General features: G+C 39.9%; 1 protein-coding gene across 4 annotated transcripts in view; it reads left to right on the top strand.

Moving 5' to 3' along the window:
• Positions 1-23,045, top strand: part of ENOX1 (ecto-NOX disulfide-thiol exchanger 1) — a 489,446-nt gene that overhangs the window by 461,591 nt on the left and 4,810 nt on the right. For all 4 annotated transcript variants that reach the window (XM_012723223.1, XM_004680132.2, XM_012723222.1 and 1 more), the window contains one exon: positions 20,784-20,886. In XM_012723223.1, the coding sequence (XP_012578677.1) occupies positions 20,784-20,886 (103 nt within the window). The remainder of the gene's footprint in view (positions 1-20,783; positions 20,887-23,045) is intronic.

Here is a 23,045-nt window from a genome sequence, read left to right as displayed (position 1 = left end):
ACTGGAGTTAAAGCCTCAAAGATATCACTTGTCAGTGCCATGGAGTGTTTGACCTGTATTTTCCTCTATGTATTTTATAGCTTCTGGTCTTACATCCAATTCTCTACTCATTTTGAGTCAACTTTTGTCCATGGTATGAAAGTAGTCACATTCCATTTTTTCTGGATGGGGCTATCCAATTTCCTCAGCACCATTTGTTGAAGACTTTCTCCATTTCATAGTCTTGACCCATTGTCGTAGATCAACTATCCACATAAATGTGAGTTTTTGAACTTTATATATATATATATATATATATGTATATATATACCACAGTGAAAAGACTCTAAAAATCTCAACCAAAAAAAATCAGTACCTATTTTTTGCCTTGCTTCGCAGAGAGCTGGACCCAACTCTGCAGCTCTCTGAGGTCACCCATGCTCTGTAGAATGTGATCTCAAGAAGGTAGAGTCCTTTCATAGACTAGTATTTTCCTTACCCAGCCCTTCGTGACTGGGCAAATATCAAATGCCCAGAACTTGGCCTTTTCCTCCAGGTGTCACTCCCGTAACATTGTTTTTTCTCCCACTGAGGCATCTTCCCCATCTTCAACACCCAACCCCCTGGAAGCTGCCTTCCTGCTAGGGATTAACCACAAACCATGTCCATTAGGAAGAAATCCACACATGCCCCAACCCAGCACCCTTGGAAAGGGCTAAGGACCAGAAGAGACCCCGATTGTGGACCCCACCTTCCAGCATGTGCAGGGCTCCAGAGAAGGATCAGAGACTGACTTTGTGGTTAGTGCTTTGGTGTCCCAGCAACACTCCAGAGCAGTTTCTTTACCAAGTCCCACCCCCCCCCCCCCCCCCCCGCCACTGGCAACGTGTTCCCACAGTGGGACCTGTTCAGTGGCTGCTGCTCGTCCTTCATGACAGGACAGGAGCTGGTTGAACTTGCTTGGCCGTGATGGGATGTGAAGCATGTGACAATATTAGTGCAGGTTAACAAAGCTGACAGGTTGGGTATAGAGAAGTGAAAATAAAGGGAAATAAATAATAAAATAAAGGGGAAATAAATCTCAGATGTGTATGAACTGCTTTGCTGTTTTGCTAACTCCAAGACCTGAAACAAAGTTTTTGTTTTTTTGTTTTGGAAAATGAATGTACTTTCCCCAAAAGGTGAAAATAATGCTACTTGGTGCACAAGCATGCAATGCATAGCACAGAAGATCGGTAACTCTTCTGTACCCATGATATAAATGCTCGTATCTTCAAAGTGGAAAATTTGGAAAATGTATAAAAAAGTAAAAAGAAAAAAAGTACCCTTACAATCTCATCACTTAAGAAAGTGGTGTTCAGGGCCCTCCCTAATGGCGCAGCGGGTTAAAGCACAGCACTAAGAAGCTAAAGCCACTTCGCATGAGTTCGATCCCCACCCCAAAAGTGACCTGCATGTTGCTCCCCTCAGCAGTGTACTTTGTCAGCCTGCTCTGCTCCCCACTCTGTCTCTGGTGAATCTTCTCACCATCCCTGCACCTCTGGCCTGTACCCCAATTTTGAATGCATAAGTAAATCTTTAAGAAGAAATTGGTGTTCATACTTGGTATTTTCTCATCATTGGGTATGTGTATATACATTTTTACCTAAAGATATTATATGGGCAATTTTATAAGCCTATTTTTTTTCCCTTGTAAATAAGAAGCACTTCCTTATAGTAATTTTTTTTTTTTAGTGCAACATTTTCTTTTTGTCAAAGATTTATTTATTTATGGAGATATAGGTCAGAGGTGTAGGTGTAGTGAGCGGATTCACCAGAGACAGAGTGGGGAGCAGAACAGGAGATCGACGAGGGGAGCAGCAGGCGAGACTGGAAGGTCTGCTGTGCCCTTTGGCTCACCTCTGGGGCCGGAGATAGAACTCTCACTGAAGCAGCTGTGGCTAGCTTGCAGTGCTGCATCCCAACCCATTGCACCACCAGGGAGGGCGTAATTCTTTTTTAATATGAGTTTTACTGAGTGCCAGGTATTTCATGCTACAGATGTGCTAATGTTTATTTAATCCCGCCCTAGGTGGGACTTCAAAATACTGTTTTTACTGTCGCAAACACTGTGCAGTGAATATTCTTTAATAGTATATTTGTTAATTTACCCACCTTTCAATCACTTGTTTTTCCTTCATAGTTTTGTTCAATTATTTATGGTGTGTTCCTCTGTGTCTTCATTTGGTAGTTATTTGTGTCAAGTTTCTTTTTAAATTTTCTTTGTCTTTAGATTTCATCTTTGACTCATTGGTTGTATATGTTGGTTTTTTCTGGGTGTTTTATAATTCCTTCATTCCTCTTTTTCCTATAGAAGTGAAGTTTTTCTTTAGCTCTCTCTCTTTTGTGTATCTCTTACTAGTTTTACTTTGTTTATCAGGGAGTTTATAGAAAACATGGTATATGTATGAGTCTGTTTTATATTAATAGCTGTGTCAACTTGAAAACATTTTAAAAAACTACACATTAATACTACCCCATGTTTTAAATTTGTATTTTATTTTTATTCTTAAACCATTTTATTGACATAAAGTTAGCTTAGAACATTAATATAAGTACATAGCTTCATACCTTTGTTATATTAAATGTATTTATTTATATGCTTATATCCTTGCTTTGGGATAGTACCTGATATTTTCAGGTACAGTCCCCATCGTTAACTCATCACCATAACACCCACGGTCCACCACCATTGTCCCCTATAATCTTCCTTCTCCTGTTTTGACATTTTTTTTCCTTCCTGTTTTAACACTTCTGTTTCAGCTTGCAAGTTTTATCTTTTTCTAACCATTTGTTCAGTTTCTCTATATTCCAAATCTAAGTGAAACCATTCTTTTTTTTTCTGACTTACTTTGCACATTATAATACTTATAATACTTTCCAGTTCCATTCATGTTGGTACAAATAGCATGGATTTATCTTTTTGACTGCTGAGTAGTATTCCATTGTGTATATATGCAGTATCTTCTTGATCCATTCATATGTTTAGGGGCATTTGGATTATTTCCATATCTAAGATATTGTAAATGGAAGTACAATAAACATCAGATTGCAGGTTTCCTTCTAAAATAATGTTTGTTATGTTCTTTGGGTAGATACCTGGAAGTGTTTTCTGCTATATTATTTATGGTTTCAGGTCTTATATTTAAGTCTGTGATCATTCTGAGTTGATTTATTTCTATCATGTGAGATTGTAGTCTAGTTTTATTCTTTTGTATCTGGCAGTTCAGTTTTCCCAGCACCATTTATTGAAGAAAGTTTCCTTATGCCACTATTCATTCTTGTTTCTTTGTGATAGATTAGTTGTCCAGATGCATGTAGGTTTACTTCTGGGCTTTCAATTTGAGTCCATTGTTCTGTGTGTCTGTTTTTGTTCCAATACCATGCTGTTTTTATTTTATGGCTGTGTAGTGTAGTTTGAAGTCTGGGCATGTAATGCCATTGTTCTTCCCCTTTTTATTCATGAGAGCTTTGACTATTCAGGGTTTTTTTATGATTCCATATGAATTTCAGCAACATTTGTTCCATTTCTTTGAAAAACACCATTGAGATTTTTATTGGAATTACATCGAATCTGCAAATTGCTTTTAGTAGTGTGGCCATTTCACCCTACCAATCGATTCCTCCAATCCATGAGCAGGGAATATCTTTCCATTGCTTTGTGGCTTACATTTCTTTTAAGAATATTTTGCAATTTTCCTTGTAATTGTCTTTCACATTCTTTGTTAGGTTTTTTCCAGATATCTATTTTTTTTTTTTGGTGCAATTGTAAATGGGATGGTTTTCTTAATTTCTCCCTCTTCAGATGGATTGTTTGCATATAGGAAGATTACTGATTTTTAATTTTTTATTTTTAATTTGCTACTCTTTACTAAAATAGTGGATTATTATATTAATTTTACATAGGCTTTTTTTCCATAGGGTTCTCTCTGTATTAATTATGTCATATGCAAATAATGACGGTTTTGCTTTTTTCCCAATTTGGATTTCTTTTATGTTTAATTTCCTAGCTAATTTCTCTAGCTAGGACCAGTGTTATACTGAAAAGGAATGGTGAAAGTGGACACCTTCTCTTGTTATAGATGTTAATGGAAGGCTTTTAGATTTTCACTAAGTAAAAGAACGTTAGATGTGAATTTCTCATGGCTTTTACATTAAGACATACTCCTTTTTTCTTAAGATTTTCAAGGGTCTTTATCATAAATAGATGTTAAACTATATCATGTGTTTTCTTAGCCTCTATTAGTATGATTATTTGGTTTTACTTGTCTTTTTGTTGATGTAGTGAATTATATTTATTTTCAGATGTTGAGCCATCTTTGTATCCCTAGACTAAATCCCTCTTGGTCATGGTATATAATCCTTTCAATGCATTGTTGGATTTGGAGTTTATCATTTGTATTCTTTGGGGGAGATGGGGCCATAGTTTTCTTTTTGTGTGTTGTCTTTGTTTAGTTTTTCTATTAGTGTGATACTGGCTTTATAAAATTTTTTCGTGGTATTCTTTCTCAACGTTTTGAGTTTTTGCAGGATAAGCATTATTTCATCTTGGAATTCTTGGAAACTCACTTATGAAACCATCTGGGCCTGGATTTTTTTTTTTTTTTTGAAGAGTTTTGATTACTGTTTCAGTTTTGCTGCTGGTAATGGATTTGTTCAGATTTTTTACTTTTTCAGCTTTGGGTGATGGTGTAATTCTAAGAATTTGTCCATGGCATCTAGACTGGAATGTGTTTGCATATAAATGTTAATAGTGATCTATTCCCTAGATTTTTGCTGTCTGTAACCTTTCTTTCATTTATGACCTGATTTGAGTTTTCTCCTTTTTCCCTGTGAGCTAACCCAGAGGTTTGTCTGTTTTATTTATTTTATCAAAGAACCAGAGTTTGGTTTCTTTGATCTTTTCAACTATTAATTTTATTGCTATTCCATTTACTTACTTTAATTTTTGTTAGTTCCTTTTACTGCCTTTTGTGTTTTTGATGTTGTTGTTGTTGTTGTTCTGTTTGTAGTTTAAGATAGGAGATTAGGTTACTTCTTATTGTTCTTTCTTGTTTCTGAATGTGGGTCAGTATTGCTAAATGCTTTCCTCTTACTGTGTTTTGCTGTCTCCCACACATTTGGGGGGACACAATGTGTCTTCATTGTCATTTGTTTAAAGGTTTTTTTTTTTTTTAATCTTTGATTTCCTTTTCCAACAACCCTCAGAAGTATGTTGTTCAATTTTCATGGAGTGGGAAATCTGTTTGCTTGCTTTCTGTAACTGATTTCTAATGTGATACCTTTGTGGTCAGATATTTGGTATGAGTTCAGTCTTCATGTACTCGTTGACATTTGTCTTGTAACCCAGTGTATGCTCAACCCTTGAGAATGATCTCTGTGCACATGAGAAAAAATGTGTATTCAGTTTTAAGAGGGTGTGGTGGCATATAGGTATCTGGTAGGCTCATATCATCTAGATCTTTGTTTGGGGCAGTTATTCCCTTGTTTATTCCCTGACTCATTGATCTTTCATTGGTGAGGGTGGGGTGTTGAAGTTTCCTACCACATGTGTATTTTTTCCAATGTCTCTTTTCAGATATGCTAGTAATTTTCTAATGTATTTTAAAATGAACTTTCATTTGGTCAGTATATGTTAATGAGTATTATGTCTTCCTGGTGCACTGTCCCCTTCATCATTCTATAGTGCACATCAATGTCTTGTCACCTGTTTTACCTTATGTAAATATGGCTACCCCTGCCATCTTTTGGGTGCCATTTGTCAAGTACTTTTGAAATGGTTCTATTCTCCATTGGGATTTAGGGAACAGAGGGAGCTCCAGTGGTTGTTTAAAAAGATTAAAACTCAGGGCCCTCCTTGGTGGCGCAGCCGGTTAAAGCACAGCACTAAGAAGCTAAAGCCAGTTACGCATGAGTTCGGTTCCCGCCTGCCCCGAAGGAGATCCACATGGCGCGGCTTGACCCGGCCGCTGCTCCGCTCAGCAGTGTACTTCGCTGATCTGCCTGTTCTGCTCCCCACTCTGTCCCTGGTGAATCCTCTCACCCTCCACATCTCTGGCCTGTACCCCAGTTCCATATAAATAAATCTTAAAAAAAAATTAAATTTCAACCTGTACAAGTATGTGATGAAATAGACCATCAATAATAATATTTGGACATTACCACCTACAAAGAATGCAGGAGAAAAGATACAATTCACAGATTATTTGAATACTGAAGAGAAAGTCTACGTATACTTAAAAATAATTGAGAAAGTAACACTGAGATGAATTTTTTTTTTTTTGGAGGGGGGTGTGTGTGAGCAGTTTTCTCTGGGCTGAGAATATGCAGCCTGTTCTCTCTGCAGACCCCCCAAGCCAAGGCTCGGAGAGTCAGGCAGTCCCTTGCCAAGTGAGATTTGTCCACCCTCCCAAGAGAATGCATGGGACTAAGACAGGGATTATTTCAAATAACAAATGTTCTTATAACTCCAAACAGAAAATTAAGCTTTTAGTTCTAATATGGCCAAGAAGATGCATGTGATCCCCACTCTATCAACAATAGATACATATACAGACATGACTCAAGCACAACCAAAATTTTAAGTTTTAATAAACCTTGAGGTCTTATAGTATTCCTGTTTCTCATAGACACAGCTTAGCACTGGCTGTATACTGAGCAGAAGTGAATAGGAAGCATAAATAGAAAATTTTGTGGAAAAACCCAGGAGACCAAAAGGTAGACAGATGTGACAATTGCTGTAGTGTGTCGTAAGGGAGAGTCAGGAGATAGCGTCCCTTGTGCAGCTTTAGTTCCTTCTGACATGTCACCATTGCTAGTGATCTGAAAACCATGAGGAGTAGAAGGGCTCCCCAAGAGGTAAGGTTCACCTCTTTCCAGTCCTACACATTATTTGGAGCTTTTGGATTTCCTGGATGGTGATGGTTTTTAGAATATTAAATGTTCTGTAGTAATTTCCACACCTTTAGTTTCTGCTCACCCGATGTGAGACCAGAAGGAGAGAGGTGCGAAATGTACCAGATGAGACTGGGGCCAGCTTCGTTTAACTGCACGTTTGACACTGGTGTTCCTCAAAGGTTGATCCGAGGCTCAGCACTCCTGAGCTGTCCCCAGATACCTTTGTCATGTTGCAAAAGGAGGTCACTCCCTCCTACTGTACACTGCTGACCTCCAGCTCTCATGGATCGTATTGCCAGGTAACTCACTCAACTGTGGCTCCTCTTTGAAGAAAAGTATGGGAAGATAACAAGGAATAAAATGAAGTAGGAACATGGGAAAGAATTAAAAATGGGAAGGAGCTAGAATGAGACAGAAAATTTCCCCGCCCACCAGCATTTCTAAATCACCCACGCCAACTAATAGTGAAATCTGCATTCACCAAAGATGTAATTTATGTTTGTGAAATATACTCACTTAATGAAAACTTGACCCCAAAACAAGGTTCTTGCATTTGAAGCAAAAATCATACATCATGCAGATAAAATATTGGTGACCTTCCTAAAGAAAGCTACATAGGTTAGACTTTGAAAGAAATGTGTTCCAACTATTCAGTTAAGTGTATTTTGATCTTTCAGCCTTAAAAGTCTTCCCAGCTCTGATGAAGAAGCCTCTCTCTACTCCCTCTGTAGGGCTTAATAGGTGGGAATCCCCACCCCCACCCCCAGACCCCCTCTGCAGCTCTGCCTCCCTCCTTCCTGGCCTGCCCACTCTTCTGGAGAGTCACCCAGGCCAGATGCTCACCCAGATGCCAGACATCCCATCTGTAGCCTCATGCAACTAACCACACATTGCATCAAGCCTTCTAGAAGGTGGCACCTCCTGCATCTGTGGCTTTTAACTGAACTTAGGTTATCACAACAGTTCAGGTCTTCAGCCAGCCACACCTCAGCATGAATCCCCTCCATGTCTCCCTCATACAGGTTGCATATAAAATGTAAAAAGTGGAATGGACAAAATAAAGCAAAACAGACCCTAGAAATCTGACAGTGGAAAATTGGGGCTACCAGAGTGGGGTGGGTAGTAAAGGCATATTTTACAAGTAGGATGTGTATGATGGGAGGAAAGGGGTGAGGGATCCCAGTGGACTAAGGTGGCAGCTGATGGATGCTTTGAAGAGGTGTAAACTTAACCCCCAAAAAAACATTATTACGCTCATTAAAAATGATACACTTTTAAAAGCAAAAATAAGGTAAACCACCTCATCATGCTTTAACAAATTGTTGTCAGACACCTAGAACCAAAGTGAGCCTTGAAAAAAAGCTGTTGATCTAAGGGAAATAGCCTCACCTGGTAGGTTCTTTAGAGAAAGTCCAGAGGATTTTCCTGAAGAAATGGTTCTCAGACCTGCTGTCTCCCCGCCCCACCCCTAGCATAGAGGCATGCCAAGTCACCGCCAAGTCACCAGGAGCCTTGTGAGCAACACCTTGCTGGGACCAGGGCACCTGATCTCAGAAAGCTCCCAGGTTCCTCTCCAAACATCCGCTAGCCTTGGAACACCTGGTAGCTTCTTGTTGGCAGGAGGTTTGTGTTTGGTTGGTTGTTTTGTTTTGTTCTTCTACTAGATTTCTGCTTTCCCTGGCCCCGAAATCACCCGTGCAGGAGAGATGCTCAGCAATGTTGTCATTTTTATTGTCATGTCAGCTTCCCCATGAGATTAGAGTGACTTCTTTGGTCTGGACGATTTCCAGTCTTGTCCATGTATACTGATGAGCTGCTTATGTTTATGAGTTTTCAGAATCTAATTTGCAAAGGCAATTTCTTTCCATGCCAACCTTGAGAAAGATGACTCAGAAGTATGGGAAAGTCTAGAAGGTCAATCTATGCAAAGCCCTCAGTCCTATGCAGGTGTAAATCCCTGTTGCACTCAGCCTGCATAACTCATGAATTTATGCACACACAGAGGAATAACATACAGCTCAACCACTGTGGACTTAGAGGTGATTCAAATTGGCCCCACTGGTAAGAACAGAGTAGCTATTGACCTGGTATTGAAGATAACTTTTGGCCTGCTCCCCTGAATAAATGACTTTAGTCAACAGGTTTAGTTAAGCTAGGTGTACCATTCATTAAAAATTCTAAATTAGATTTTGTATTGATAATTCAACTTTCCCCCCATTTATCATGTCATCCTTTTTTGCCAGCAATGCAAATTCCTCCAGTTTTTAAGCCCAGTTCAGTTCCCATTTCTTGGGGCCTCATTCTCAGTTCAGCCCAGATTAATTACCATCTTCTTAGGCTCACATAGTATCATTCCAAACACCATGAACAATCCATCTGAAAGACCTGCTTCCTCAACTAAAGCTTAAGTGTCATATGGGCAGGTAATGTGTGTCTAAAATCTAACACAGTGGTGATCTTATGTAGATGGGGATTTAGGTTAATATATTTAAAGTACTTACCAATTGATGATTGAATTGACGTGGAGTGGCCAGCAGCCCCTGAAAGGTTTGTGAATTTGCTTGGCTTGGGTGAGAGATCCAAATACTTCTCTGTATGTTACCAGCAGGCAACCATGAAGATAAGCACATTTCATTCCAGCCTGGATTTTAAATCGATCCCATGACTGTTATCCTCTAGGTTCTTTTTTTCTTTGAGAGTAGGAATCACTGTTATTCATCTTTGAATCTTATAGTCTAACACAAGGACGGCCACAGAATAGATGTTTAATAAATATTTGATGAATAAAGCCGTGATGGAGGATCAACAGATTGCAACGAAACTATACTGAACTGAGGTATCCAGAGATATTTTTAGATATTGGAGTTGGCTGCTATTTAACCCCGAAAGAAAATATTCATATGCTCATTGACAGACTCTCCTTCATAAGAAATCATTCATTTGGAGACTACACAAAAGGTCGGTGGACTCAAAGAGAGCCACTGTCTGCGCATGCATCATGGGATAGGCAAGCAGCGTGGCCCACACACACGCAACACCAGACCCATCACTCTGCACTAGGAATGCACGACCCACTGAGGACAAGCAGATAACTGAAAAGAGAAATCACCAAAGAGTGACTTTAGTGTGGGAGGAAGGAAGTGAGTACGTGTGGGGGCTGGACCACAAACTTGAACAGGATTAGTTGTCATTCTCAGAGGTAACCGGACCGAAGGCAGTACAGAGTCACAGCTCTGAGGCTGACTGCCTGGAGCTATATTAGCATCACTTCTTTCCAGAAATGTGAATTTAGGGAGATACTTTATTTTACCAGCAAAATGTGGATAATAGCACCAGCACCTTGCACTTCCCAGACAGTTAGCTAGCACTATTAGTATTACCATTGTCGTCATTATTCATATTTATTTGGAGGGCCCCGGATTCTGTATCCATCCTATCCCATGTATCAGCAATCCAGATCACTTAAAGCTCCGACTATTTCTCATGTAGCCTATGCAAGAATGAAGTGAGGAGAATTGATTTGTGTATGTAGGGAAAGGGGAAGACTATTTAATGTTTACAGTATGCCTGGTAAACCTCGTGCATTTTGATTTTTGCTTTAATAATTAAATGTCTTTCACATTTATCAGACAGCAGCCCATCTATTCTTATTACCTAATTTACTACTATAAAGGTCAAAACTCTCTAAATTTTAATATTATCATTAGTAACATAAACTCAGCAGGTGAAAATGATAGTAGGTGTTCTGTAGCAATGAAAAATAAGAAATGTCATACTGAGAAATGGACTTGGAAAATAACATGCCAAGAGCACCATAATACAATTAATCTTTACCAGCAATAGAGTCAGTATCATACAAGATAAATCAAACCAACTAATTCTGGATGCACATACATACATTTAAAGGTGTTTCACTTTAGTTCCTTCTGTTTGCTGCTCCATTTTTATTGGTTGAGGGGATTTTTCATGTCAGTACTTTTTCAGGCTATGAAGGGTATGGGCTAGAGTAGATAGAGCACACAAGTTACATTTTTTTATATATGTGGGAGAGAAACACCACTGTGTTCTAGATCAAGTATATGTTCCGGTAATATCTACCATGGCACAGAGTAAAGCTAAAACTTTTATCACTTACACTTTAAACAATGAATGGGCTTACTGGAATACCAAAGAATTTTTTTACTCTTTAGATCATTTTTATTTAATATGAATGTCACAAATGTACACGTAAAGAAAGTCATTTGATAGCCAACTGGAGACCGCAGTTTCAGCGTGGTGTGAACTGTGAGACACATAATTAAACTAGGGTCCACGCAGCAGTGATGCTTTTTCTACTTAATGGGAAACATGAGAAAATTGAAATTATTCTTCCCTAGCAAAGTCTGTTTTCTTATTAAAAGTATATGTGGGATAATCCTACTTTTCAAATTGGAACTGAGCGACGTAATATTTACAGACCTGCATATGTATACACATTTGTTAAATATGGGGGAGGAGGTTATAAGTAACGAAGGTAAACACTGTATTTGTATCTACTGTTATGTCTAGGTTGTAGATTTCTGTTTTTATTTTCTAAGTGTTGTACCTTGAAAATATGTGTGTGTGCGCATGTATAGATGTGTGTGTGTGTGTATATATGTGTGTGTATTTGTATTGAAAACATAAAGGCTATTAAGAAGTAAACGTAAGTAGGGAATTGTCTTAAATTTTAGAAAGGGAAAAGTAGGCTTTTATTAGTCTCCAAAGAAGTTCATGTTCAATTAAAAACAGGAAATATTGAGAGACAAGCTAAAAAATGCTTTTCGCCTTTCATTTAGGGTAATAAAGAAATTATTATTTTAAAATGATGTTGAACAAATTTATTTAGGAAGCACAATGATATAAAATACCTAAAGTGATAGTTGTAGACTGTCTTTTTTTCCCCATCTTATACGTAAATATACTCTCCATCTTATAAGTCACTGCAGGCTTAGAGTACTACCTACATCCTGTGATGACCGGTAAGTTTCACCCAGAAAGTTTACCCTCTTAATATAGAAGTGATGGATTCATTTGATTTAATTCAATAAATATTTCTGGCAGTCCACTATCCTTTCTAAAAAGCATTAGATGCTAGTTGGCTGTACTCAAGGGACAGTGCCAGGATATGAGGACATGTTACCGTAGAGACAAACAATTTCAAGCAGAGGGATCCTACTGTCCAGATGGAGACTCACTCGAGGGTGGCGACTCACTCGAGGGTGGCCAGGAGTGCTGGTAACATTCAGCGGGGCTGTGCGGGAGAAGGAGATGCAGAGGCCCTCTCCTGCCATGCCCGGGGTGGTCACTAACTTTCCGTCCCTTCCTATTGGTGCATCATAAGTATTAGAACCAGTATTTCTTACTCTTATGAGCTTAAATGCTAGCATCTCTGTTGTCCAGAACTTTTACGTGTTCCAAGGTCACTTCCTTGTTCTTTCTGCGTTTCTGTGCTTATCTGCATCATCTGTCTATTCTTCCTCAGAATGGCTTCAGTATCCATATTCTTTTTTCTCTTTCCTGTCACCTTAGTTCCACATACTCAGGTGAAAAAGGTCTACAGCCCCAGCCTCCTCACTTGCAGTCAGTCCCCATTGTGGCCCAAAGTTGGTTTCTGGGGTGGTCTTGAATCTCAAATGTCCTCCCCACACAGCTTCCAGACCAGAGGGACATGTCCTCCTATCATCTTTTGTGGCCCCATAGCGCTCAGCCTTTGAAGCCCTCCCCTCTAGCACAGAGCATGGCTACATGTCTTTTGACCAAAGGAAGGCTGTCACTGCCAACAACTGCAGGGTCCCTGCGAATTTTGTTCCCTGGCCGGGCCCCCCACCTGCCTCCCATCCTTTGTCTTCACCATTGTGAGCAGCTTCACTGGGCCTGCCTGGAGCCTCTCTGGCCCCTGAAGGGCCAAGACCAGGAGCAGTCCTCAAAACACAGGACTCAGCCTGGTGCTAATAGGCCTTTTTTAGTCATCCGTAGTCATAATAGGTGCCAGCAGGAATTTGAGGGAAACGGCATTGGTCTGAATCCTAAACATGCATGTTGTTAGTTGTGTAACCTCAAGCAAGTCATTAGCCTCTCTTTCTGCCTGCCTTTCCTCATTTATCAAATGGGAACATGACCATACTTATTTCATGGGTTTGTTAGAAAGATTGAGTTCATAGGTGTGAAGTTCGTAAAATGCTACCTGTAGTGGGACCCTCCCTGGTGGCACAGAAGGTTAGAGCGCAGTACTGCAAGCCAGCTGCAGCCACTCAGTGCCAGTTCAATCCCTGGCACTGGAGGTGACCCACATGGTGTAGCAAATGTCTTCTGACCCGCCCGCTGCTCCCCTCAGCAGTGTACTTTGTCCATCTGCCTGTTCTCTCAATTTATCTCTGGTGAATTCTATTACCATCCGTGTACCTCTGGCCTGTACCCCAGTTCTGTATCTATGAATATTTAAAAAAAAATGCTACCTGTAGTAGTGAGCACCCTGTAGGTTTTAGTCAGTCTAGCCAAGGATGACCTGAAAAGAAGGCCACCAAAACAAGCGCTCTGTCTGGCACCTAAACTACTCTGAGGTTTCGTATCTTATTGTTAAAGCATCCTTTCCATGACTTATAGCCATTTCTCACCTGTTTTGTTCTTGGCACTTGGAAATGTTAGAAAATACAGTTTGGAGCTGTGTGAGGACATACTGTGTGTACTCGGGATCCAGCAAATGTGCCCCAGTGAGAGGGAACATCCAGCAAGTGAGATGCGGGAGCGTCATGATGAATTGCCGCGTCTTGGCTGAGGGCAGGAGCCCTGCAAGTCTGTTAAACTGGGAGTGTCTGGGAGACCGAAGCCTGCTGGGTCTCTGAGGCTCCCCTTCTACAGATGCAGAATAGTTAAGGTTCCTGGGGCAAGAGCGCAGGTAGGCGGCTGATTACGTAGGGCGGTACCAAGCTTCAGAAATGGATGAGAACCGGGAGGCCTTGGAACTTCTAACCCAAAGAAGACTATCAGGCCGCAGTTAATGTGGAGGATTAATGAGATCTCCTGTAAAAAAAAATTTGGATCTTACTCATTCTCATTCTTTTGTTCACTTCTCTGCTTTAAAGCTGTTTATCTCCCCCTTCACCTTTCGTTTTTCCTTTTACTGGCTTGGAAAAACAGGATAAGTGTACAGTGACTTTAGCAATCGGCTGCCTTACTCTGATGAAAGCCCCCAGTAAGGAACAGGACTCAGAACAGGCATGGAACCTTGAAAGGAAGACACTGTAGATCTCTGCTTCAGATTTCTCTGTGTGTAAATAGAAAAAGTGAGAGGATAGAAAACAAGTCAGTGGCGACTAAATTTATCTCGTTTTCACTAGTCCAAACCAACCGTTATGGTCTGCAATAAAAAGAAATCATTAAAAATAGTAATGAAAGTATAATACATTAATAACTAGTTACAATCACATAATCATATTCTATTTGTAATTATATATCATTACAATTATACAGTTAGAATCATTTATAAAATTATAGAAGTTAATAAAAGATACCAAAAAATTTTCAGTAATTATAAAAATCTGTTATCAACCACTGGTTTATGATAGCCACTGACCCATAAAGGAATCTCCATTTGCCTTTCCCCCCACTCCCACCAAGTACAAGGAATACCTTGAAGGTACTGGAGACTGGCAAATCTCTTAATGGACTGCTTTTAGTACTTTGATAAAAATACGTGATTGAAGGACATTGAAGTAGCTGATGGTCATTTTTAATATGGTCCTCAGAGCCTCTGGTTTCATAAAGTGTGATGTTCAAAGTAGCCCCTAGAAATTAGTGGTTTCCTAAAAGGAAAAGGAGGCGGCGTGTGAGTAAATCAGATGAAAGAGATCAATTATAGGGTGAAGGACAGGATTGGGCTTTACTGGTGAACTGAATGTAGTATATACAGATGTTGATTTGTAATGATGCACTGCTGAAACTTCTACATTAATTACTTAAAAATAATAGAGAAAATAAGGAGAGGCTAGGTGGAGTGGCTTGGGAATGAGGGTAAGGAAGAAATCAGATGAAGTGGATGAGTGTATTCACATTAGGCAGCGCCCAGAGGTAGTGAATGGACTAGTCGAAAAACGTGAATAGGTTCAGTCCCTGCATATTCCTAGTTAATGGGAGTAGGTAGAGGGGAGAGGAAGATGATGTAGAATCAGTCCTGTTCCATTTTTGTTAGGTAATTGCTGGACAGAGAGGACATAACTTAGAAGAAGGTAGTGAATGAGCAAGTGAGAGAGTGAATAAATAGTAGGGCCTATGAGCAAACAGTAGATCAAAGCCATGGGACAAGCAAAGCAGAGAAGAGGTGAGAGCCTGGAGGTGTAGTATCGACAGGATGAGTCTTCACCAGCAGAGCTTGACAGCCGTCCCGTTTACCTGAACTAGTAGTCTGGTGAATCCTCTTACTGTCCCTGCACTTTGTCATGTACCCCAGTTCTGTATGAATAAATAAATCTTTTAAATATATACAAAGTAAATAAAGGTAACATAAGACAAATATGGACATTATGTTGTGGCAAATGTATCAAGTGTAGCAACTAGATGAGAAAAAAATATATATACCCAACATAGGAGGACCAACATACATAAAACAGGTATTAAGACCCCTAACGGGATGTACTAGCATCAACAGCATAGTCTCCTACTAGTCATGCTAGTCTCCTACTTAGCATGTGGGAAAGAGTGTCACCCAAAATGTTACTCAGTGATATAGTCATCTAGTGGCTGTGCTTCCGTGTAGCTCTTCAAAATGACATATCATTGGCTTTTTATTTTAAAATTATAAAATCAGCAGTATAATTACATTGTCATGGAACAGTCATAAAATAGAGAATTATGCACTGTGTGAACATTCCCATGTGTCACTTCTGTATACAGACTTTTATGATTGTAGTCAAGGTCTTAGACCGATTCTTGTATGGATTCTATCCCTACCTATGTATCACACACATGCTGTGGAGCCACTCAATCCTGACAATAATAAAATTTTAAAATAGTGCCATATTAGATTGCTAGAAGTTGATAGTTAGCAAAAGCATCATCTCATGCATAGCATGTGGTCTTCACAGCAACTCTGGGTGATGTACGTCGTTATTCTCCATGTTTTACAGAGTGTTAGTATGTGTTCTGCCTTTTCAGTCCATAAATAACAGTGACAGAGTTGAGTGTGTGTTCCACATAGCCATGCTGGCTCACTTGTGCAAATGTTGGTGGTGCTAAAGCACTTGGTGGTTTTCTTGAAGAAATAAACACATGTCAAAGTCAATTCTAAGTGGGTCTTAAGTGATGAGCTGCTACATAGATGATATAGGGCATATGTTCACATGAAGGACCTTGCAAGTGATCTGAAATAAATGCCTCTGAGAGATACGGGGCCTCAGTGCTGTGCGTCAAAGTGTGAGCAGGAAGTGGTGAAGGCAGAGGAGGAAAGGGTTTTCTAAAAAGATTATATATGTGGATCTAGACTAGGTTAGTGGGGTTGAATCTGAAACACCATGCTCAAACTGTCATTTTCACATGAGACACCACAAAGCATTTGACTTTTCCTTATGAATTACCAGAAAGATCCTGGGTTTGAAATTGGAGATCGGCGAGAGGGAAGCGATCCCATAATACCATATAAGGTAGATTGGAAGAGGCAGAGCCTAGAGGTGATTTTTAGTCTCTAGTGAAAAGTCAGGTGGAAAAAAATCCAGAACCTCTTATGTAAAGGAAGTTACTGAGGCAGATGGTTTTAAAAGAGCTGATATCAGTGAGAGCAAATTTCACACGATGAAAGGACACAGAAAATATATTCTGTCAGTGGAAATCTTTCAGAGGACAGTTTCTTGGGGTGATTGATGAGAAAGTTGAGGTTTCATGCAGTGAGATAGTAGCCATAGCTGATGTTTACCACATAGTTAGGAAGCTTTGTAGCAGACAAAATAACACTACAGGTAAGGAAACCACAGGAATAAAGAAATAATAAAAGGAGTAACAAAAGGCCTTTATGAGGTAGGGGAGCATGTTGGTGGATTTTGGGAATTTGGGTGGGTAGAGGGGAGCAAACTAAAAACAGATCAATTCTAACTCAGGAATTAAGAGTCTTTCTACATAGAAAAACTGTTTTCTCAAAGTTATTGATAGAAACTCTTACGGAAGCTAATTTTCAAGTAGCCAGCTCTTGAAGTCCAAAGAAAAGTCTGTCGTCACACTTTCCAATACTGGAAGCCTCCTCCTCCAGCCCTTTTTGAGTCATTCTAAGAATTACAGAAAATTGAATGAATGAGAAAAGCCTTGTTAGCCAACCTTGTCTATCCTTTTCAAGTACAGAACTGTTACCTACTGTGCATTTTCTAGTCTCCAGTGATTTTTACCACTTCAAGGGAACAGCATTCTCACCGCTTCCCTCGGAATACTATTTCATAATCCTGTTGATCTCACCGAATGGAAACTTGTCCCCATCCTGTTGTTTCCTTCCTGCTGTGCACTTTGTACATCAGTAACAAGTTTCCCTTAGTTACCCCCTGTACCTTTATACCCATCCACTTTTATTCATATCCAGTTCTAGAACACCTTTTCTGGAACATCCAGTAGACAAATCATTCTGCACATCTGTCAGGTTAAAGGATTTCAATGTAATGAAAGATGATTCATCAGAGCTTTACGTTGACACTCATCATGAACACTTAAAAAAAAAAAAAGACTGATGGCAGTTGTTCCACCTGGCAGCCCTGTGCACAGGTTCGCTTGACCCCCCCAAAGGAGTATTCCAAAATGCAAGTGTTTGTGTAATTTCTCTGGTGAATGCTCACACTTAAGCCTTTCAGATAAAGTCCAAACTCTTGATCACGAACTACTTTTCCAGCTTCATCTGCTTATTTTTCCTACAAGCTTTCTCTTTCATCGACCCTTTCACAAGACTTGCCACTCTGGACGCAGTATTCTCAAATCTTAACATTTCTTGGCAAAGAGTAGTATTTTGTAATATAATGTGGCCTATGTAAAATAATGCAATAGATGTACTTGAAATAAATGTTTATTAACTAAAGGAAGAACAGGCAGAGCCTAAGTATAACAACATTTAGGTTTAAGGAGCTAGTGAGTTCTACGTTTGTTCTGTGGGTACCCTTAATGTTAGCCAGCTATGACGTTGGAGCGGTTTTGGCAAACTTTGGATGATATGTAGATTTGCTGGCAAATTCATATATAAACACAGAAAAGGAAAGTACAATTTGTACTCTGTAGGTTACCCCATGTCACAACCTACCGATAACTAATTTTCTTGTTAAATTGAACAACCTTATTAGAAAAAGACAAATTAGCTTTATTTTTTCTAAGAAACTCATGACTCATGAGTCACTAAAATAACCCTGTTTGCTAGAATGGAACAAGAACAGTGCATCAAGGAGCTATCTAAAAAAAAAATAAAAATCACTTTTGCCCAGTCCCTAAAACACATCCATATGAACTTTAAATTTATCTCTGGAAAAATGACACAAGCATACAGCCATCTTAATCACTTGGAGACATTATCAATAAGAATCTGAGTGTGTCACATGCTGCCCAAGTCAGGCTCTTGACGCCTAGTCATTCGGAACGATTTTGAGTGGTCATGGGACGGTCCATTCCACCAAGTTTTTCAGCCCCATCTTTTACCGATATGGTTGGGGGAAAAGTTTTGGCTCTAAGCCCTCCCTGATGGTGCAGTGGGTTAAAACTCACCACTGTAAAAGTGCCACAGCCACTTCAGTGCGGGTTCAATCCCACCCTGGAGGAGACCCACATGGTGCCGGCAGACCTCTCCTATTTTGCCCACTGCTCCCCTCAGCAGTGTTATTCACCCATCTGCCTGTTCTGCTCCCCTCTTTGTCTCTGTTGAACCCTCTCTCCATCCCTGCACCTCTCTCGTGTACCCCAGTTCTGTATGCATCAATAAATATTAAAAGATTAAAAACCTTTGACTCTAATGGAAATGATGGTTCCCACTTTGGAGATTTTGGAGGCCAACTTAGCACAATTTGCAAGCACTGCTGGAGGCTGCCATGTCAGCTTCACTAGTTCTGTGCCACTTCCCACCACAAACCCCTGAGAGAGCCAAATTGCAGTTCAGTCTCCACTTTAGACAAAACACACAGTGTTAAGCAAAGATAGAGGCGTCTGTCTTGGGGCTATGCTGGGTCCATGCCTACTGGACTACCATGGGGCCTTCGCAGGGAGGTGTTTCCAAGTCAGTCACCAGTGTCCACACAGGAGCATGCCAGTTGTAGTCAGTGGAGTACCTGCTGTTGTGTTCCCACAGCAGTTTCCTTGTCTCCTTACACACACAGTCGATTAAACAGCATTTCCTGGAGCCTACTTAGCCCCCTTTCTTCTGTCTCCAGATTTGGACATGGGGGCGGGTGTCTAATAATTGCATTCTTGAGTGGTTCAGTCCATTTTGGCCTTGTATTTCCTGCCGGCTCCCTGCAGTACATTTCTCTCCCTATACCTGTATTTTCAACTGTATGCTGGTCCAGGACACCCCATCAGTTTGGACAAGTAATGTAGGCTTGTAGTTTGCAAACTTCTTTCAGTAAGTCCATTTTGGCTCCAGTGATCATCCAGGCTGTAAACAGATCACATTTCTTAAAGATACCATTTGCCCTTAGCCCTGGGATTACACACACACACACACACACACACACACATTCACTCACTCATCGTCTTAGAAAACATTTTTCTATCCTCTGGAGCTGGAGAGGATTATGGTAGCTGAAATTATTCAGAAGGAAAAAGAAATACCAGATGGTCTCACTTGTAAGTGGTTTCTCATTATTCTAAAGGAAATTTCAAGAAAAAAGTCAAAATTAGCAAGATGACCACAGCACTAAGGCACACAGCCAAGGAGGGGTGGGAAGGGAACACCACGAGGGAGGGATGAGCACGGGGAATATGGTGATGGTTCATCGGTGATGTGGTGGTAGGAGAGCTATGGAGACAGCAACAATGCAGGGAAAAGGATTTAAGGACCACAGATTTTTAGTGGGCATACTGGTAACAACTGACAAATGTCAGGATTTTATGTTTTGTTTTGTGTTTTCACTCCTTCTCTAACTAGCCTCTATCCTGGCAGAGTCTACCATTTGATGGAAAGTGGCATTGACTCTTTGCTCAGTATACTAGCCCTTCTTTGTGAACCAGCTTAGTGGGAAATTTCCCTTTGATAAGACTCAGCTACCCTAATGATTCTGCTGTACCATATAGGCAGATTTTTGATCATTGAACTGAACTTTGTATTACAACATTCTTTACATTGAGTCCTAGTGTCAAGACTAGGAGGGTTGGAAGTTAAATCTTTTTCTATTTTTAAGTTTAAAAGACTATCTAAAGACCTGAAACTAATACAGCCTTAATGGTTCATGTGTTACTGGATTTTTGTGCAATTCTTCATTTTCAGTTTCCCAAGAAAAGAACTTCCCAACCTTTGCGTTAAGTGCTTTTTTCAGGATATAGACTTACCTGATGTCAGTACTCCTGACAACAAATCTATCTCACCTTCCCGGTAGGCTCTGTTTCCCCACATACTCACACAGAGTAAGATAATATGCACCAAACCAGATGGTCTCACTTGTAAGTGGTTTCTCATTATTCTAAAGGAATAATAATGCAGTAAGTAACTAGGTTTTCTGGGAGCCTACTTTTTAGTGTGACTTTCTATTCTAGGGCAAATAGATCAATGCCTTATAAAAGTTCATCTTCTGTTATAAATGGAAGTGATGACCTCTTTTAGAGAGTCTGAGAGACCTGGTAGCTTTTATTGAAATGCATGCAATCTACATAAACACCTACGTGGTTTTTATCTTTCCATTTTATAGGAAATCAATGTGTTGACAGTCGCATTGGTCAACCAAGACCGAGAGAACAATATTGAGAAAAGAAGCCAAGGCTTGAAATCAGAAAAAGAAGCTCTACTAATTGGTAAGGGAGTTTGATTTTTTTTTTCATGTGTTCTCTTAAATAATTCTCAGGTAATCTGTGTAAATAATGTGTAATGTAACATTAACTGGTAACAGTTTAAACAGTGTTGTCTTCTGATTAAAGGTAAGATTGACTTTGTCAAGTTTCTATTACATAGATTTCAAATTAGTGGCAAACAAACTAGTGTGTGTGGGGTGAGGGGTTGCTTTTCCCTAACCATGTGTGCTGGTTGGTTGTCATACAGGAAACAGAGTTCCAGGAGACAAATGAATTTGTATCTCACATGTTACAAGTCCAAATTTCAAAATATGGACAAGAGGTCAAACAGGTCCAGTTCTAAATGTCCAAACCAACTGATGTAGCACACCTTAAGAGAGGACATCATGAGGTCAACCCTAAGGCCAGACTGTAATTCTGTCAGGATGGGGGCATGTAGGTTATCAGTGCTAATCTAACACAGGATGATCTGATCCCAGATTCCCAAAAAAAACAAAACATGTTAGTCACAACATATGTCTAGGTTGGCTTTTTCTTTGTGCGGTCAAAGCTCTATATGTTTTCTTTTGTTAGTTTTTACCATCAGATCCAGCAGTAGTACTTACTATGACAAGAAGGTGTTTTGAAGAGGATGTGTCGGTGCTGTGCCCAAGGCCCCACTTAGGAACCTGTACTTTGAAGGCTAGACCGAAACCCTCAGCTTGGAGAGGGTAGCCACCATGCTCACTTCCTGACGCACGGCATTGATTGACACAGCACCTTGGCACTGACCTCAGTGTGGGGTTCCAAGTTTAGATGGGCTCCTCCATGGCATAGTTAAGAATGAAGAATGAGACTGTTGTGCATGTGAGATAAGTTGCTCTTCTGCATTTTGTCATCTGGCAGAAGTAGCATTGCATTGCATTTTCTAAATACCACACACTCACCTCAGAATGACAGGTACACCGGGGCCTGTGGAAGCTGGCACAGGAGGAATTACACTCAAAAGACAGTCCAAACTTCATCCATCAAATATAGATTTTTCCACTACAGGGTTATTGAATATGACATCAACTTAGAGATACTCCAAGGAAAACCAATTACTTTTTCTCTCCCCGATGATATACGGCTATAATAACATGCCACGTACAAGTTTCATAAGACATGCTGATGTGCTATCATTTTCGGGAACCCAAAATGAACCCATATGTAGCTGGCAAGTGGCTTTTTCTCTTACTGGAAAACATGTCAAACTCTGACAATTGTTTCTCTTTCCTCAGTGTGACAAAGTTGTGAATTCCCCTGTGATGGTTTTAGGGTATGAACAAAACATACAATGATCAGCTGTAAACTTTCCCTCTTTAAGTTGAAATAATACAGAGCACATGGAGGCTGAAAAATGGAAATGTGTTCTATCTTGTTTGTTTCCTGCTCACTGCAGATTGGTTCTCCTTTTTATGTTGTAATTGGAGAACACAATCCATTTACAATGTCTTCTAAATAATAACCATACCAACTTTCTACCCATCTACTTCAGAAATCTGAGAACAGTGTACTCGCTTGGCATACTGTTGATGAAAACTCAGCAAAACCAGATCTGTTCAAAAAAGTGTAGTGAGTCATGATATTCAGTATAAGGTTGGTATGTTGGCACAAGCAACTCTAAATGTCCCAGGGCATTTCCTTTCACTTCTGGCCTTTTGAACTAGTTGGTGCATATCAGTATGTGGAGTTTGGCATTGAGCAAAGGATAAATAGCAGTGTGAATTAACTTGTAAGAATGTTTAAATAAACGTTCAGCTAGAGCTGTAGGGGTTGACTAAAACTGACAAATCTAATTTCCCTCATTTCTCTAATAAAGGTCTGCGTAAATATTTGGTTTTACTCAAAGTTTAATTACAGATGTAACTTCTTGCCCAAACTCTCCTCAAAATGCTTACGTACTTTTTTTTTTACATCTTTCAATTAGTTATTGTATGTGCATATCCTCATCTGCTATTGCAAATACAGTGCACCCACCACCAACTCACCCGTAGTCTACCAGCATAGATGACTGTGCTTTCTTCCTTTTTTGTTCTTACCCCTCTCACTCACCTTCTCCCCCTCTTGCTGTTGTAGTTCTGTGACCAGCTTTCAAGGGTTAGTATGTTAGTTTAGATACTTTGTAGTGCATGTATTAGTGA

This window comes from Condylura cristata, unplaced genomic scaffold (genome assembly GCF_000260355.1).
Source record: "Condylura cristata isolate star-nosed mole 26May11 unplaced genomic scaffold, ConCri1.0 scaffold00010, whole genome shotgun sequence".
Classification (NCBI taxonomy): Eukaryota; Metazoa; Chordata; class Mammalia; order Eulipotyphla; family Talpidae; genus Condylura; species Condylura cristata.
The sequence above is the reverse complement of the archived record's forward strand: the minus strand, read 5'-3'. Positions and strand labels throughout refer to the sequence as shown.